The 17,241-nt window shown below is 40.0% G+C and overlaps 2 protein-coding genes across 5 annotated transcripts; one reads left to right on the top strand and one right to left on the bottom strand.

Annotated features, from left to right (window-relative positions):
* Positions 1-1,596: 1,596 nt before the first annotated feature.
* On the bottom strand, positions 1,597-9,593 carry klhl31 (kelch-like family member 31). 4 transcript variants are annotated; one of them, XM_077495844.1, is made up of 4 exons: positions 7,705-9,593; positions 7,501-7,616; positions 4,875-6,077; positions 1,597-3,301 (listed from the first exon to the last, which is right to left on the bottom strand). In XM_077495844.1, exons 3-4 carry the CDS (start codon positions 6,047-6,049, stop codon positions 2,566-2,568), a joined length of 1,911 nt encoding a protein of 636 aa, XP_077351970.1. In that variant the 5' UTR covers positions 6,050-6,077; positions 7,501-7,616; positions 7,705-9,593; the 3' UTR covers positions 1,597-2,565. The 4 variants fall into 4 exon arrangements, with proteins under 4 accessions (XP_077351970.1, XP_077351968.1, XP_077351967.1 ...); XM_077495842.1 differs by having other exon boundaries at positions 7,501-9,593; XM_077495845.1 differs by lacking the exons at positions 7,501-7,616; positions 7,705-9,593 and adding an exon at positions 3,725-3,794 and having other exon boundaries at positions 3,269-3,301; positions 4,875-6,586.
* eloal (elongin A, like) lies at positions 9,471-16,040 on the top strand. Its single transcript, XM_077495846.1, has 11 exons — positions 9,471-9,638; positions 11,064-11,120; positions 11,197-11,309; positions 11,403-12,243; positions 12,322-12,421; positions 12,505-12,672; positions 12,757-12,854; positions 13,207-13,387; positions 13,467-13,581; positions 15,554-15,657; positions 15,826-16,040. Exons 1-11 carry the CDS (start codon positions 9,561-9,563, stop codon positions 15,885-15,887), a joined length of 1,917 nt encoding a protein of 638 aa, XP_077351972.1. The 5' UTR covers positions 9,471-9,560; the 3' UTR covers positions 15,888-16,040.
* Positions 16,041-17,241: the final 1,201 nt, after the last annotated feature.

Genomic DNA, 17,241 nt, shown 5'->3' with positions numbered 1-17,241 from the left:
AGAAGCTATGATAGTATTTTCAAGGGTCATTCTGGGTTACTTACTGTGTCTTCTTTATCAGAACATATTTCTGCTCTAAGCATGACCATGTGGATGATAAAGATCATTTGGGCAGTCTGACAATTCTGTGCAACAATACATCTCAGTAGCAAAAACTCATATCTCTTCCAAAACAATTCACACATGCTAAGCTAGATTTCTTTCCCATATAAGGAGTCAGTCGAGTATCATCATGGATCACCTGCAAGAGCTCATATCTCTCCCAAAACAGCTTACTCTTTTGTCAAAACGAATTTCCTTTCTTATATAAAAAGTCAGTGCCCCCAAGATGCATCGTCCCATTCACATTGTATAAACAATTTAAGTTAAAATGCCAAAATGTTTTGCCACTATGGCAGAGGTCTAAGAATCCAATGATGTGTATTAACTGAATGGGAAAAAATTATGATAAGATTTTTGGTTCAAGTTTCAAGCCCTGAAGCAGAGTTTTCATACTCTTTAAGAGAAATGCTTTAGTTTTTCAAGCCGTTTTCCAGTTCTTTCCTGAGAGCCTTGATGGAAGATTAAAGATGGAAATTCAAATAAGCATGCCACATTATTTTAATATATATGCAAATAAAACTGACCCGCTGAGCCAGAATAGTGTCATAGTGTACCCTTACAATATTTGTATTTGTTTATGCGGTTTGTTTAAAAAAAAACAACAACAAAAAAAACAAACACAACATAAATTATAATAGGAGTGGTGTCGGGGTGCGTTTGACTTGCCTCTATATGCCCAGAGACTGACTGACAACCAGTCTGCCTTTGGCTGGAAGTTATCTGGGATAGTTTGCAGCTCCCAGTAGGCTAACCCTCAATGGGGTAAATGCTATTAAATTTAATATAATATTAATAATTAATATACACATATATATATATATATATATATATATATATATATATATATATATATATATATATATATATATATATATTAGTGCCGTCAAACGATACAATTTTTTAATCTGATTAATCACACTTTTTAATTTTGATTAATCACGATTAATCAGCTAAATACTTGCATATTCGCGTAATATAAAATAAATACAAAATACCGTAATATTTTGACATTAACACATTTTATTATCTGTCATTTGCAAACATTGATTAAATGCATGTACGCAATTGCATTTACGCGTGTATTGCTCAAAATGTAACAGCATCTTGGGTGCAATTCAGCAATTATTAATTAAACACAAATTTCTTTTGTTTTATCTAAATGTCGGGGTGTTTTTTAAAGCGAAATTGACCACCGAGCACACCAACTGGAATCACCACGCTCATCCTGGAACAACAGGCGTAGGAAATGTCGTGTATTGACCTCATCACTGACCTGCGTAGCCTTCAATGTAACCATCCGCGGTTACGTTCAAGGCTCAAGTGCGGTAAAAAAAAATAGTGCGATTAATCTGCGTTAATACGTGATTAATGCGACAATTTTCTGTGATTAATTAATCTATTAACGCTTTAACTTTATAACTATATATATATATATATATATATATATATATATATAGTTTTCTTGGTCTCTGATTGGTTTATTTTTTAAAAATTACAACACCTGGTGGTGAAAATACTATACAGTATCAGCTAATTATAATCAATTGGTGGAATGTGATCCATTGGTGGAAAACATTGCAGAAGTATTGCATAGATGGAACTATTTATATAGATAACCCTAGTAATAAGAACAATTTTAAAATAAAAAATACGATGCAAGTTTAATAAATGACGACAACAGTCCTGTGAATATGTCACTTTTTTAATTAAAAAAAAAAACAAAAAAAATCATGAGCAACCAGGAAAATACTTTAAATTCCCAAGCTAGCTCAGGCAGAAATATATGTCTCCAGTTACAATATTGTTTTACAAAATTGTTTTCAATCCCCATCCTTGCAACATTCTTCAGCAGAACCTGTTTCCCCCCTCACTAACTGAGTGTTTATGACACTATATGACCGCTGAATGCTGAGATCGCAGTGGAGTTTGTTCAAAACACTCATTTTAAACACCTACTCCTGGTGGGTGTTATTCCTGAATTAACTCCAACTACTTGCTGTTCAAGTATCCCGGAATCACAGTAGCTCCATAGTCTCCATAAACTATCCTTTGAAATAAATATTGACGTGTACAATATTGGGCAAATAAAGGCAAACAAATGTCTTTATAATGCAAGTTCAATTTAAGTTTTAAAGGCAACAGAATGAGGGCAAGTTAAATGCTAACATCTAAATTGGCCCCATAGAAAAAGGTCTGCCTAATAAAAAGCGAATTGTGATGGATATAGCTATGCCCAGATTGTCTGTATCATAAACATGATTAATCCCTAATGATGCCAAATATAAACATCCAGCTGCCAAACTGTAACTGTAAATGTCTAATTTTGCACTTCATTTGTTCCTTTATTAATTTTAAAGGCCCTATTATAAATCTTTCTAGTGATCACCACCACATAGATTTATTAGATCCAAGGCTTACGTAACAATCAACCTGAGGCCAGGAAGCATGTAAATTACATCATCATTATATACTGACTGGTGCAGATGAAACGGAGCTGGCTCGAGACTCTCGCGTTGTTTTTCGAGTGGGGATAGTAACGACACAGCATGAAATGCCAACTGTAGCTTCAGGTAACTCGTCGTCCTCGGTCCATTCATTGAGGTCAGCATTATACACCTGAATGCACTTCTTGTACTTCTTCTCACCCTCGTTCCAACCCCCGAGGAGATATATCTTGCTGTTCAAAACGGCAATGCCGGCCGTGCTCACGCCCATGTGAAGAGGAGCACAGTAGCTCCACTGCCCGGTGTGAGGGTTGTAGCACTCTACAGGCAGGACATCCACCCTCTCCCCACGACCTCCCAGCTGACTGCCGCCGATGACGTAGGCGCGATCTGCCACTGTGGCAGTGCAGTGCCAACCACGAGGCGAGCTCAGACTATTCTTATCCTGCCAGCAGTCGGTGGACGGGTCGTAAGAGCACACGGCCCTGGAGTAGGCATTGTTGATGTAACCTCCCGAAACAAGGATCTTTCCGTTTATGACCGAGCTGGCGTGACAGCAGCGGGGCACCTCCATGGGCGCTTTCATCTGCCACTGGTTGGAAGATGGCACGTAGCACTCCACAGATGCCTGGACACCGTCAGCGTTACGCCCGCCGACAGCAAACAAAAGACCATTGAAGGTGCTGAGACTGAAGTGGGTGCGCCTTTGGATCATGTTGTTCAGGTGAATCCAGGTGTTGAAGCGGGGGTCATACCTGAAGAATGTGAAGGTGGTTAATATTTGAGACAGTCCATACGACCACATAGATCATTTTGAAATGTGCCAAATTACAACCAAGTGTTACGTATTGTAGTTTAGTGACCCCTATCGCCATGTAAAGAGCAAAAAAAATCGAAACGTGAACCATAACTGCTATTGGCCCTCGAACCCGGGCAGTCTGTTTGGAAGATGAGTGTCTATCCAACTTGAGCTAACAGGCCACTAATTATTTTTGTGTTGACTGTGTTTCATCAACCATACTACAACAGCCTGTTAGTAACCCCAACCATTAGTCACGCTGACGACGAATTGACATACATACCAACACTAAAGAACACTAAAATAATTACTGGCCTGTTAGCTTAGTAAGGTAGACGTTCACCTTCTCGTAGATATCTATGAAGACGAGATGTCTTACGATGCAAAATCCAACTTCCACACGGGGCGGCCATCTTGTCACAGGCAGGCAGTCAGGTCTGTTGTATTTACTGTGAGTGAAGGTGAGTCATCTGAACAAACGTGAACTCTGTTATCTCGCTTCGAACTTGACAGATTTACACACTGTTTGCTTTCACACAAACTTTCATAAAGTAGTAATAATTCTGGATGGATATTTATTAACTATATGGATTATTAACTCATTCACTCACAGCCATTTTCACGGAAGCAACACCGTTCGCTCTCAGCTGTTTTATGGATTTTCACTGATTTTGCAAAGCCCACAGAATATTGTGTTCTATTGCTATAGAAACATGGAACCTACCAAAAGAAAGATTATAGTCTCTTCTTTCATCAGGAAAAAAAAGTACATTTGTTATCTGTTTCCGTTTTGAAGCAATTAGCATTTGAATATAGCTAAGTTTCCTCATTAGTCACCTGTTGAAAACACTGGGGAAAAGAGCTTAATTGTTGATCTCTTATACTCTGCTGCCATCTGCTGGCCGTTTTTATAATAACTACCATTGCTTTAAGCGACCTCTTCAGGTCAGAGGCTGCAACAAAGCCTTATGTATGCTCCAGCATAAAAAACATTAAAAAACTAAAAAACTAAAAAACAAAACAAAAAAAACAACAACGTATGAATACGTTTTTGGGACTATGGCAATATTTAAAACAGAACATTTTTATACATTTATGGAAGAAAATGAGTTAATTATTAAAACGGATGTAATATTAGAACTATGCTTATAAACTAAACTGCTTAATAATCAGTTGATTTTTGGTAAACCGCTATTTTGAATTATTTAAAAGTACAATAAAAACACACAGTAATGAGGTGGAGTGAGGTGACTGTGGCAAGATTTCATTGGCCAGCAGCGCGGACGACCGAACGACCCGGGTTCGAGTCCCAGTAACTCCGCTTCCGCTATTTACAAGGCCGACAGAGGTCACTAAACTACAACACGTAACACTTGGTCATATTTTGGTGCATGGTAAAATGACCGATATGGTCGTATTGTGTTAGCGGTTTTGTAATGGAATATTTGTTTGTGTAGTGCTTTGAAAATAAAAAAGCACTACACAAACCACCATGACAACTGGCAACTTAAGAATTATTATTTTTTTACCTGCAGAAGTTGCTGACGGCATGCTTGGCCTGGTTTCTTGCATCATTCTGGTCCTCGCCTCCTGCCACATACAGGAAGCCATCCATCATCGCCACACACTGATTAAAGCTTTTTGCCGGCATTTCTGCCAGCCGATTCCACACATTGTCGACGTCCCTGTAGAGGACATCCTTGCTGAGAGATTTCTCCGTCAAGGCAGGGCGTCCTCCGACCGTGACGATCACCTTGAGACCACCGCGTACTTTTGTTCTCCGTGACTGAAGGATATTCTGTTGGTACGGCAGCAGGTGGTAGTTCATGGCGTCCACAAGGAGACGGTGACACTCGTGGTCTTGCATCATTCTTGGCACACTCTGGATGTGGTTCACCAAGTCTTGAGCTGAGATGGTGCCGAAGCGGATGTGAGTCAGGAGATCAGCGGCGTACTTCAACCTCTTTTCATCAAAGTCCAACCATTTCATGGCGATCTGGAAGGCAGTAACCTCGGAAGGGAGCTGCAGGGAATCATCCGAGAGGAAGTCGCTGATCTGCTCGTAGGTGAGCTTCAGGAACTGCTCCATCTCTGAGAACTCAATGAAGTTCTCTCGCATATACTTCTGCGCCGCCGCCTTGGTTTCTTTCAGGTTGTAGGCGTCTGCGATGTTGGCCACGTACATGCAGTTCTCAACGCTGAGCTCCTGCATGAGGAAATCACTGCACATCTTCACTAGAGTGCCAATCTGCAGGAGCATGGCCGCGGCAATGGTGCTGCCGATGCCGTAGAGCGACAACGTGAGCTTTCCAGAGTACGCATATGTGATGCTTGTGGCAAGACCCACAGGCGAGAGGTCGTTCAAGTCAATCTTCTGCAGCGTTGAATCCTTTTTCAAGATGTTGCGGATGTACTCGCTGCAAGAGGCCATGACGACCTTGTGGACGTCAAAGGATTTGGACTTGGTGGAAACTGTCAAATCACAGAGGAAATTGTCGTGCCTCATGGTGCTCAGACCCTCAAGGAGGTTGGGGGCATATACAGAATCTGTAACCTCGGTTGAAATGCAGCTGAAGCCATTGCCGCCATCCAAAAGTGCGTTCAGCCCATTGATCTTGTTGACAGGGCTGTCCTCAACCATGATTGTCATCTCATTGATGTCTCCCTTATTCTTCTTGGTCGTTTTGTTCTTTTTTGGGGCCATGACTGAAGCAGCAGAGCGCAACCCAGACCTTTTGAAAATATAAATACAATTTGTCATATGTGGACAAAAAATGTTTACATGCTTTAAATAGGAAGTCAACCTTAAACATTCATCCATCCATTTTCTTGACCGCTTATTCTTCCCAAGGGTGCTGGAGCCTATCTCAGCTGGCTTCGGGCAGTAGGCGAGGTACACCCCAAACTGGTTGCCATCCAATTTAGGGCACACAGAGACGAACAACCACTCACACGCACACCTAGGGACAATACGGAGCGCCCAATTAATCTGCCAAGCATGTCTTTGGAATGTGGGAGGAGACCGGAGTACCCTGAGAAGACCCACCCAGGCACGGGAAAACATGCAAATTCCACCCAGGACGGCCGAAGCTTGGACTTGATTTTGCGTCCTCAGTACTGGGAGGCGGACGTGCTAACCACTCATACACCGTGCCGCCACCTTAAACATTCCTTGACAATAATATTTTATAGGTGACCTTACTAGTCTAAAAACATTTTGATTAATATTACATTTGTGGAATAAGAGTTATGAAGCAAAATCCAGCCATTTTATCTATCTCAGGAGGTGGCCATTTTGCCACTTGCTGTCGACTGAAGATGACATCACAGTTGCTCAGGGCTTAGGCAACGACCAATAACAGCACATCTGTTTTCTGAAGCTGAACTTTGATTGGTTGTTACCTGAGACCTGAACAACCGTGATGTTTTCACTCGACAGCAAGTTGCAAAATAGCTGCTTTCTGATATCGATTTAGATGCTTAACTCATATTCGACGGACGCAATATTGACCAGATATTTAGTCCAGTGGGGCTGCATCGAACATATTATGGTCAAGAAAAAAAATGTTGGTTGAATTCCCCTTTAAATTTGATTGGCCAAGAGCAAATTATCACTGACAACATCGCTCTGCCCCATTCATCCAACTGACCACATTAAACTATTAAATTTGTTCCTTGAAAAAGTAGCTTTAGGCACGAACAGAGACTGACACCTTTGAAGCATGTGTTGCACCAGGCGATGCGGGAGCTAGTGAGTACGTCAACACAGCCCTCTTTGCATCTGTCACATTTTATCAGCAGTTTGTCCAGGAATAGCACACACTGCAACGTCTCACTACTGACGTTCCTTTTATAGACTTTGAGGCACCAGCAGCAGGCCTCGTGTGCGCTCAGCCTATTTTGGTTCAATTTTGAATTCAAATATATTAGTTGAAACTTGTATTAAATGACTTTTTAGTCAGCACAATTTACAGAACTTTAAAACGCAATGCGAATCTCTTTGCAATAGTTGAACAACTTCAAGCATGTCATCCAAACATCAAAGCCCAATAAAAGGGAAACAATATATTTTCCACTATTGAAGTTATAATATACATCAAACATGGCAGCATGGACTTTACAATTAGCACTACTTTGCAAATAAATCCCAAATACCTGAAGAATGAAGTTGAGGCTGGGGGGAAAAGGCACTTGTGCCTCCACTTACTGGAGCAGGAGAGAGAGACCAGCAGTCACTCACGCTGAAAGAGAAATCTTCACTAGCTCCTCCTCTAGGGGAGTGGGTGCCAATCACACATTGTGAATTGCATGTGGCAGGGGGTACCCACCCCAAACCACCAACCGATCGATAGGTCTCACGTTCAGATAATACTGTAGTTTCCAATTAGTTGATGTTAACATTCTGGCTCCGACCTCCAGAGTATCGTCGACGTGTCATCATGGACAGAGCTACATAGGGGATGACCAATACTCATTACACATTCGAACAGTGCCACAAAATGGTGAACTCACTATATAAGCAGTGCACTATGGAGTGGCTAGAGAGTGATTTAGAACAGTGGTTCTCAAATGGGGGTCCCCCTGCAACCCCCCCAACTTCAGTGGCCTAAAGTCTCCCTATAGCAGAAAGGTTCGACCCAACCTGTCATATGCCACATATAACATCACCTGTCAACCATTTCAAAACTTTATTTAAAATTAGGTAAGTGATTTTCACTTATTTTTGAGAACATATCTTTATTATGACCCCAAGTGATGACAGGCAATATGCACAAATCTTTACAATTAGTGTAATTCTTTCATTCTTTTTTAGTTATATCCCCCAATAATTCAATAGAGAACACTATTCAAATGAAGTTGCAAAGTTTACTGAATCAGACAAGAATGGCATAACACTATTTTAAGTGTTTTCTGTTTTTCAACCTAAAATGCTTTGCGTTGGTTCGGGGGTAATTGGCTAAAAAAAAAAAAAAATTCAACAGGTGGTACATCACTGCGAAAGGGTTGAGAACCACTGATTTAGAACACAACCATTGTGTCATCTTCAGCAGGTGATAACAGAGATAGAGTGTGACTCGAGGAGTCACAGAAAAACAGATCTGGACTGTATTGGTTGATTCAAGGCTCAACTGAATTTTGCCATTTAGCTCCTTGTTAGAGAAGTTGTGCAAAAATAAAATGATCAGCTGGACATTGGTTAGGGTGATGGATTCACTATATTTAGACAAGGTCAACATAAGGTTATAGTTATAGTTTCACACAAAAGACAAATAGACATTTATAATAATTTGTTAACAACAGGCACCAGGAGAAATCCAGGATGACTAAGTGACTATTACTGACCCTGAACTGAAAACAAAACAAACATTTTATTTATTTATTTCCATCCATCCATTTTCTTGACCGCTTACTCCTCACAAGGGTCGCGGGGGGTGCTGGCGCCTATCTCAGCTGGCTCTGGGCAGTAGGAGGGGGACACCCTGGACTGGTTGCCAGCCAATCGCAGGGCACACAGAGACGAACAACCATCCACACTCACAAGCACACCTTGGGACAATTCGGAGCACCCAATTAACCTGCCATGCATGTCTTTGGAATGTGGGAGGAGACCGGAGTACCCGGAGAAGACCCACGCAGGTACGGGGAGAACATGCAAACTCCACCCAGGAAGGCCGGAGCCTGGACTCGAACCGGAGTCCTCAGAACTGGGAGGCGGACGTTCTAACCACTCGCTCACGTGCCGCCCTATTTATTTATTTATTTATTTATTTATTTATTTATTTATTTATTTATTTATTTATTTATTTATTTTAATTTCCTTAAAAGAAATTAAATTAATCCAACAGAACCAGTTGGAGAGGATAAACCAAGTGCATGTCGTTTTGTAATTGAACAGAGAAGATCACAAAACGGCATTTAAACTTCTGCCACCCTGAGGTAATGTGACGTAATGTTGAAAAGACACTAGCGTGAGGAGTGTATTCTGTCTATTATTGAATACTGGGGGCAATCGTAGCACATTGACATTCCAAATGCCACATACATCAACATAAACTAATGACGTCAAAATAACACCTTCCTCATACGTGACGCCACGACTGATTCTACTTTACCACCGGGCCCTGAAGTGGCCCTCACCACTTCCATTGCTGATAATTAGTGTCGCCCGTGCGTCAGGTGTGTGCGCTGTGGACGCTCACACATGCCGCACAGTAATGGCAGGAAGCTCGGACGTGGTGAAGAGAGTTTTACGCTTCAAACTTCAACTATCAGACACGGCGCAGTCTGCCACGGTAGCGAACACTTTATTCTTCCTATACACGCGTTGGCTACATCAAATGCATCATTCTTTTATTCAGCGCTGTATCAATCGTGATGAGTTCAATGACGCTAAGTCATCACAGCATCAATTAAGATTGGAAAAATCCTTGTGCGTACCAGGCCTTCCTTTAGCGCGACCTTGTACTGGAGTTAATTCATGTTCATTATGATAAACAGTTAATAGGGTGGCATACAACCTGCTTCTGGCGTAGTAGCCTTAATTTGCACGAGTCTTGAACTAGTCACTTGAGACTCTTTTGAGCTTAAAGGATATCTAAATAAACTTAACTTGATAAACTTGACATGAAAACAGAGGGAACAATTGCACATTGATTTCAAATTTGAGAAAAGCTCATTAAAGCTCCTAATTTGAAATATGGGCACTGTTTCCAAAATAAAAGTCTAGAGAAAGTCTGGAGAAAACTTCTCAAATGTTACTTTTACGGTTTATGCAGCTAAAAAGAAACGGTACATTGTGTGTATGCTCCTTTTCAAATCAATGTCGATACACATTTGGCAAATGTTTATCATGTGCACAATTTTGTTACTGTGGTCCTTATTATTCGGAAGTTAGTACTTTAGGTATTTACAAGTGAGTATATTAACCTAGAATAAAAGAAAATCTAGGTATTTAAATTTGTGAGAAACCACTCACTCATGAACAAGGTCATAAAAGTAAATGACTCCAATAAATAAAGACTCAGTCAACCTTAAATGCATCAGTAAGTAGTTTAACCACACATTGTCTCCCAGTTACCCATCTGAATGGAAGTGGATTTTGTTGTTTACTGTGTTTATTGTACTTAAATGTCATGGGAAAAACATTTTACATTTATTGTTTGATCATACTAGATGTCAGAACAATTTCCTTATAGTTCAGTAAAGAATGGCAAGGAGTTGAGTCACTGCCATGTATGTGGTTGCCTCACTAATGCTGTTGTCAGGCAACGTAAATGGGAGGTGGTTTGCTGCTAAAAATTGCTATGCCTCCAGTTGTTCAGTTTATGACTGCTGTCTATCATTTCAGTCAGCTGTGATAACCTGTACATTTAGGCCTCTAACGATGACTAAAACAGTATTATACTACTTAAATATGCCTAAATGAGATTATAAATGCTTAGTTTAGAGTCACATACTACGTATAAATGGATAGAATGTATAGCAAAGGGCAGAGGGCTTGTCCATTTATAGCTGGGCCTAAAATGAGTAAGAGGGCATGAACGGTTCTAATGCATACAGTGGCAATCCAAACCCAAGATGCCATATTTGGTGTGTCATGTTTTGTTCCCTTTTGTGTTGGGGAAAAATGCATGAAAATGTGTGTTGAGTAACATGAAATGTTTCTCATTTACTGTTTGTTTAAATTACAATTTGCTTCTTTATAAATTGCCTTTCAGGTTGTCAAAATCTTACAGAAGCTCAACAATCTAGACATCAGTGTAGATGTTCTTGCTGTAAGTGGCGAATGTGACCATATTTGTATGTATGTTTTCATCTTCTATTCACTTGTGAGTGCTCTCTATGAATTAGGAAACTGGAATTGGCAGAACTGTGAATTCCTTTCGCAAGCACGATGAAGCTGGAGAATTAGCAAAGTCACTGGTCAAAGGTTGGAAGAAATTAATCCCAAAGAAGTCAAAGAGGTAGGCATCTTTTTTTTTTTTTTTCTCCCTGACTGAATACAATATAATTGACATGGTTTGTTGAGTTTTGACATGTTTCTCTTCTAAATACAGTCATACAGAAGATGGAAACATATTGGACAGTTTGTTCGCCAAAGAACAAATCATCAGTGACCAAAATAGCCCAAAACATGAAGGCCATACAGTGGACGATTTCAACAATAATTCCTTCACAGCAAATGGCAAGAGTTTGGAACATTTGACTAAAAAATGTCACACTGAGAAAAAACATGAAGATTCCAAAAGGAAAAAGGAAAAGTGTGAACCGAGAGACAAAGATGACCCTAGGAAATTGGGAAATGGAATCATTAATTTAAAAAATGCTATTCTTGAGGACAAATGTGATCGTTCTGTTTCCAAACACAAAAAAAATGGACACTGTAAATACAAGCCTGACTGTCAGGTACAAGACAGCAGTGGCTCAGACTGTGGAGGCTCTTCTTTGGAAAGAAAGAAAGACAAATCAAAAAAGAAGTCAAAGCAATCGAAGGAACCCCCACAGGACTGTAACAAAACCTTCTCATCCCGTGACAAGCAGTCAGAAAAGTCCCCTAACTTGAATGATGCTAGACAGGACGGATCATCGGGTTTATCAAGTAGCTCCGGCAGTCGAAATAAGAAAAGGAAGAAACGAGAGAAAGAAAAGAAAGTTGACTCTGAACACGATGAGGAACCCTTAAAGAAAAAGGCCAAAATCCAACTAGACAATAGTGAGAGTGAAATGGAGGAGCCATCCATGTCTTTTGAATCGTACCTGAATTATGACCAACAAGCCTTGAAGAAGAATGATCGATCCAGTGTAAAGAAACCTTCCAAAAAGCCCAAGACGGTGATGAAGGAGCGGCCTCTTGTCAAACCTGCCGATTCCCTGAGGATGCCCGTTTCTCCAAAAAAGGTTCTTGAGTGAAAGTGAACATTTTGCTTCCTAATGAATGGCTAAACTTTGGTTAACTTTGATTAACTTGGATTTTAGACGCTTATGGAATCTCCAAAGGACCTGCTTCACATTCCATTACCTGCCCTTCTACCGGAATGTGACAAAGCATCCAGTTTTGACTACCTGGAGGGGAAAGGTACAGTATGTCTAATAAACAGAACAGAGGCATTATCTCACTTATTAATATACACTAACAAACTTTTTTTTTTTTTGTTTAAGTTGAGAAAGAGCCTGATTTCGCGGACCTATCTGAGGACTCTGCAATCTTCACAGGCCAGCGACTAAATACAAAAATGCAGGTCTACTCGGGGGCCAAGACTGTCTTCCTCCCTGCTATGATGACCTTGTACCAGCAGTGTATCCGCACGCTGCAAAACAATATTAACTGTGAATGAGGCCCAGCATTTTTTTCTTTTCCCCCCATTTTTCAGATGTTTTGACGTTCTGTTGGTCTTATTCTCTTTTTGTCAGTGCTTTATGAAACTGGCGGAGTCCCATTTGAAATCCTTGAGCCGGTGTTGGAGAGGTGTACGTCGGAGCAGTTGCTGCGTATTGAGGAATGCAATCCGGTAGGTATAGAATTAGAACAGCGCTTAACATTAAACACACCTGCTAAAGCCTCTCCTTATAGGTTATATCATGAATTTAAAATGATGCTTAAAAATAATATATAAAAAAAGGTTCATCCACTGACCTGAGTGCGTAGTCCACATAAATCTCATGTCTTTTATTGCTGTCGTATAAGAAGAAGCAATGACCTCATAATTTTGCATTTTATGCGACCAGTTCAATGCAGTTGATAAACAGGCTTCCTGAGTTTATATAAATTATTGACTTTGTGCTATATAGTATATATTATCATTTGTTTTGTAATTTTCTGTTGTCAATATACTGTTTTATCTCGATCATTTATGTTTACAGATGTACATCGGCGTTACAGACCACCTTTGGGGGAAACACTGCCAGAGGGACTTCAAGGATGCGAAACTTCATGAGTACGAATCATGGAAGGAAATGTACATCAGACTGTCCGAGGAGAGGGAAAGAAAATTCCAGACGCTGGCCAAAAAAATCATTTCGGATCATTCAAAGAAACCCAAAGGTGTGCACAAGAGTTCCAAAATAACCACTTAAGGTTGAAGAGTAAATAGACATCACTACACTCTCCCGTCTCTGTTTAGGCCGGCAAGTGAAGATGGCATTTATTCACACAGTTGCTAAGCCACCGAGAGATGTGCGTATCCAACAAGAAATCCATGGCACTGCGGTTAAGCAGCCTCAGCAGCCCAGGATTAGGTATGTGTTGACTCTCCCAATATATTTGGGACACCAACAGTAATGCCGTAGGTTAAAGGGGAAGTCAACCTTAAACACTTATTGACAATACGTTATATGTGACCTCACAAGTCTAAACATGACATTCTTATTAATATTTCATATGTGGAATATGAGTTTTTATCCATCTTAGGGGGTGGCCATTTTGCCACTTGCTGTCAACTGAAGATGGCATCACAGTTGCTCAGGCAACGACCAATCACAGCTCCCCTGTTTTCTGAAGCGTCACTGTGATTGGTTGTTAACTGAGACCTGAGCAACCGTGATGTCATTTTCAGTTGACCACAAGTGGCAAAATGGCTGCTCCATAGGATGAATAAAGATGGCTGGATTTTGCTGCTTAATTCATATTCCAGTAATGCAATAACAACCATAATGCCATATTTAGACTAGTGGTGCTGTATAGAACATATTATTGTCAAAAAATGTTTTTGGGTTGACTTTCCTTTTAAGGCACCTAATTTAAAAGTCAAAACATTGAGAAAACACTTAGACAAATAGGTTTTGTGGCATTTTTTTTTCATGAATTACACTGCTGCGGTTCAACATACTGTGGATAAAATAAAAAAAGTCTACACACCCTGTTCAAATGCAGATCAAGTTAAATAATTTCAAAGAATGTTCAACGAATAATGTGACCTAAAAAGAATACAACTCAATTGAATTTGAGAGTGCAAGTACAAAAAAAAGAATGTGATTACTAGGGAATGTGGCTGTGTTCAGAACATAATAATCATATTAAAATGTCACCAGTCGGCACCTGCCACCATTTTAAGTGCCTCAGATTAACCTCAAATAAAGTTCAGATGCTCTAATAGGCTTTTCCTGACCTTTTTTTTGTTTTGCTTTTTATCAGAAGCCTGAAGGTTTTGTGCTACCACTCAGTGATATTTGGACCTGTTCATAAATCCCTCCATCTTGTCTAATGCCAGGTTTAGCTGAACTAAAGCAGCCACAGAGCATGATGCTATGACAGCCATGCTTCACTCTAGGTACACTGTAGATGTAAAAGATTCAACCCTGGTTTCACTGAACCTCAACAAATATTCCCACATGCATTTGGGAGCGTTAAAGTGATTATCTATGTAAGATAATGCCTCTTATTGCTATGCTACTCCGCAGCCCAGACATGCAGTTATAAAGAAGAGGGGAAAATTGTTGTCACAAGTACTGAACAGCCAGCACTTGCTTGAAATTCCTGCAACCCCTTCAATTTTGGTGTCTGCATCCTGGTAGCCTCTCTAACCAGTTTTCTTCTAATATATTCATAAATTCTCCAGGGATATCCAATTCTTGGTAATGTCACTGTTGTGCCTGTCTTCACTGTGTTCCGTCATATATTCAATGCCTTGGAAACGCTCAACCAACCATGGCTTTGTGACTACAAAATGTCAGAAAAACCCTACAAGAACATCTCAACTTTATTTGCAGCTGAATGTGACTGGTTAATTTTGAACAGTCCCATTTTCAGCTCAAAGACTCAAGTCACCACTTAACTAGGAAAGCTCTGATTTTAAACCACTTTCAAACAGGATATGTAGACTTTATTTCCACTGAATGTAGAATAGGTGTATACTTGCCACACTAAGCAGCTCTTTAATCCCCTTCGATAATTATCTAAACATACCAAGTGTGCTTGATAGACTGGTTTTGCTGTTGTTAGACAACCCTTGTCATATCGAATGGCTTGTAGCATAATCGGTTAGTCATCATTAATCCACTGTTGCCAAAGCAATAAAAAGTATCTGTGCTTATTTTTTTTTTCGTGTTTTCTGAAATATTTGTAATATGAATGATACAGATTATGAATGAATGGACAATTATGCTATTAGATACACTGTAATGTGAGCTGTTGGTCGTGTTTAGTTGATGTTCATAGTAAGACACTTCTTGAATGTGGAGTTCTGCAAACTTGTACTTGTTCTATATACAGCATCAAGTCCCAGGAGAGTAGATCAAGGGTGAGCAATGAACCAGCAAAGAATATCAGCACTACCTCAGGGTCAAACAACACACAAGACCCTCGCAAGAAAACAAGTAAGCTCACTTGTTTTTGATGAAAGTTTGTTGCAGCTTCTCAAAAAAAGAGTAGATTCATTTTATTTCGTGGTCAGACTGTAGGCCATTTTAATTATTCACCAGGCTATACAGTTAACCATGTTTATTATAGTTTGCATAATCTTTTGGTCATGTTTGTCAACATAGAGGTGGCTCCAATGATGGCAAAGTCCTTGAAGGCGTTCAAGAAGCAGCTGGGACGGCGATAAATCCACGTGAATGATCTTGCACTTTGTTGTCGTGCCAGGGTCATTGAAACTGTTCACTTTGGATTACTGTATGACAGCTAATACAAGGAATTACTCTATTTCTCTGGAAATGTTTTCTGCACGATTGAATAATAAACAGATATGAAATGCAAAGCTGGTCCTTTTTGGGAGTTAAAAACTTTAGAATTACCAAATGGGTTGTGGCTCCCTCTAGAGGAAGTGTTGGGAAATGGTTTCTCATACAGACCAATATACACAGCACATTACTTATACTTTAAAATACTGTACTGTAAACATTGCATGTTTACATTTAAAACCTGTTTCTCATGCATACTTTTAAGTTATTTTAATCATCTGGTTTCAACAAACAATCGTGCAAAAACGACTTGCAAATCTTTTTTTTTTTTTTTTTCCTGATTCTCACTTTTCATGCATGCTTGTCTGTATGCATTTGGGCTATGTTGGAACAACTGGCACTGAGATGCGGGCATGTTTCAAAGCTGTCACAACCTTCAGCACCACCTGTGATAGCCCACGGAGATGATAATTAATGGCACCATGCTTCAGGGGAACCGCTCTTATTTCCTCCTCAATTGCCAGAATTTAATATAATGGAGGTGATTTAGGTTTTTACAACTATTTTCTTTATTTTAGGGCTAAATTATTGGAATAATTCCCAGTGGGCATGATTGAGACTGACGTGAATGTACTTTATTAAAAAGTAAAAAGGGCATGTTATGTTAGTGTGGCAGACTTGCCAAAAAAACGAAACAGACGACTGCCCGGGGCTCCCACAGCCCTAGATTCACTCTGTGGTGAACTGGTGATTGTTTTTTTTTCTTCTTTTTTTCTACTGTGATTAGCTGTGACTTTAATTTGAGATTATTCGCCGTATTGGTAAGAATCACTGTTAATCAAGATGGTCAGCTCACTAATGTGGCTCTTGCTTCATATCCTGAGGCGCTGTCGACATTATTTAATGTAATTATGCTGACGTGGCACCTATTATTTAGATCACCCGTTGGGAGAAAATTAATGTTGGCTTGATGAGGCGGGTCATATCAACTTTAGTCATGATGTCGCACATTTAATCTGCTTGAAGCAATAGAGGCAATGATGCATAATGATAATTACATTGGCCTACTGGACGCGATGCAAGCACCAGCCTGACCCATGCTGTAATGCTAAGTGATATGATCACATTATAATAATCCCCCCGAAAACAACCTGTTTACTAAGGCATCACTGACAGTCAGCCAAAACTGTGTACGTCTGCCATGTCACTTGTGCACAGTATATAAATCATGTTTGTCAAAAGTAACAAAACACACAGAAAAAGATTTTGAATGTTACA

Source organism: Festucalex cinctus, chromosome 14 (genome assembly GCF_051991245.1).
Source record: "Festucalex cinctus isolate MCC-2025b chromosome 14, RoL_Fcin_1.0, whole genome shotgun sequence".
Taxonomy (NCBI): domain Eukaryota; kingdom Metazoa; phylum Chordata; class Actinopteri; order Syngnathiformes; family Syngnathidae; genus Festucalex; species Festucalex cinctus.
This window is presented reverse-complemented; position numbering and strand designations above follow the sequence as displayed.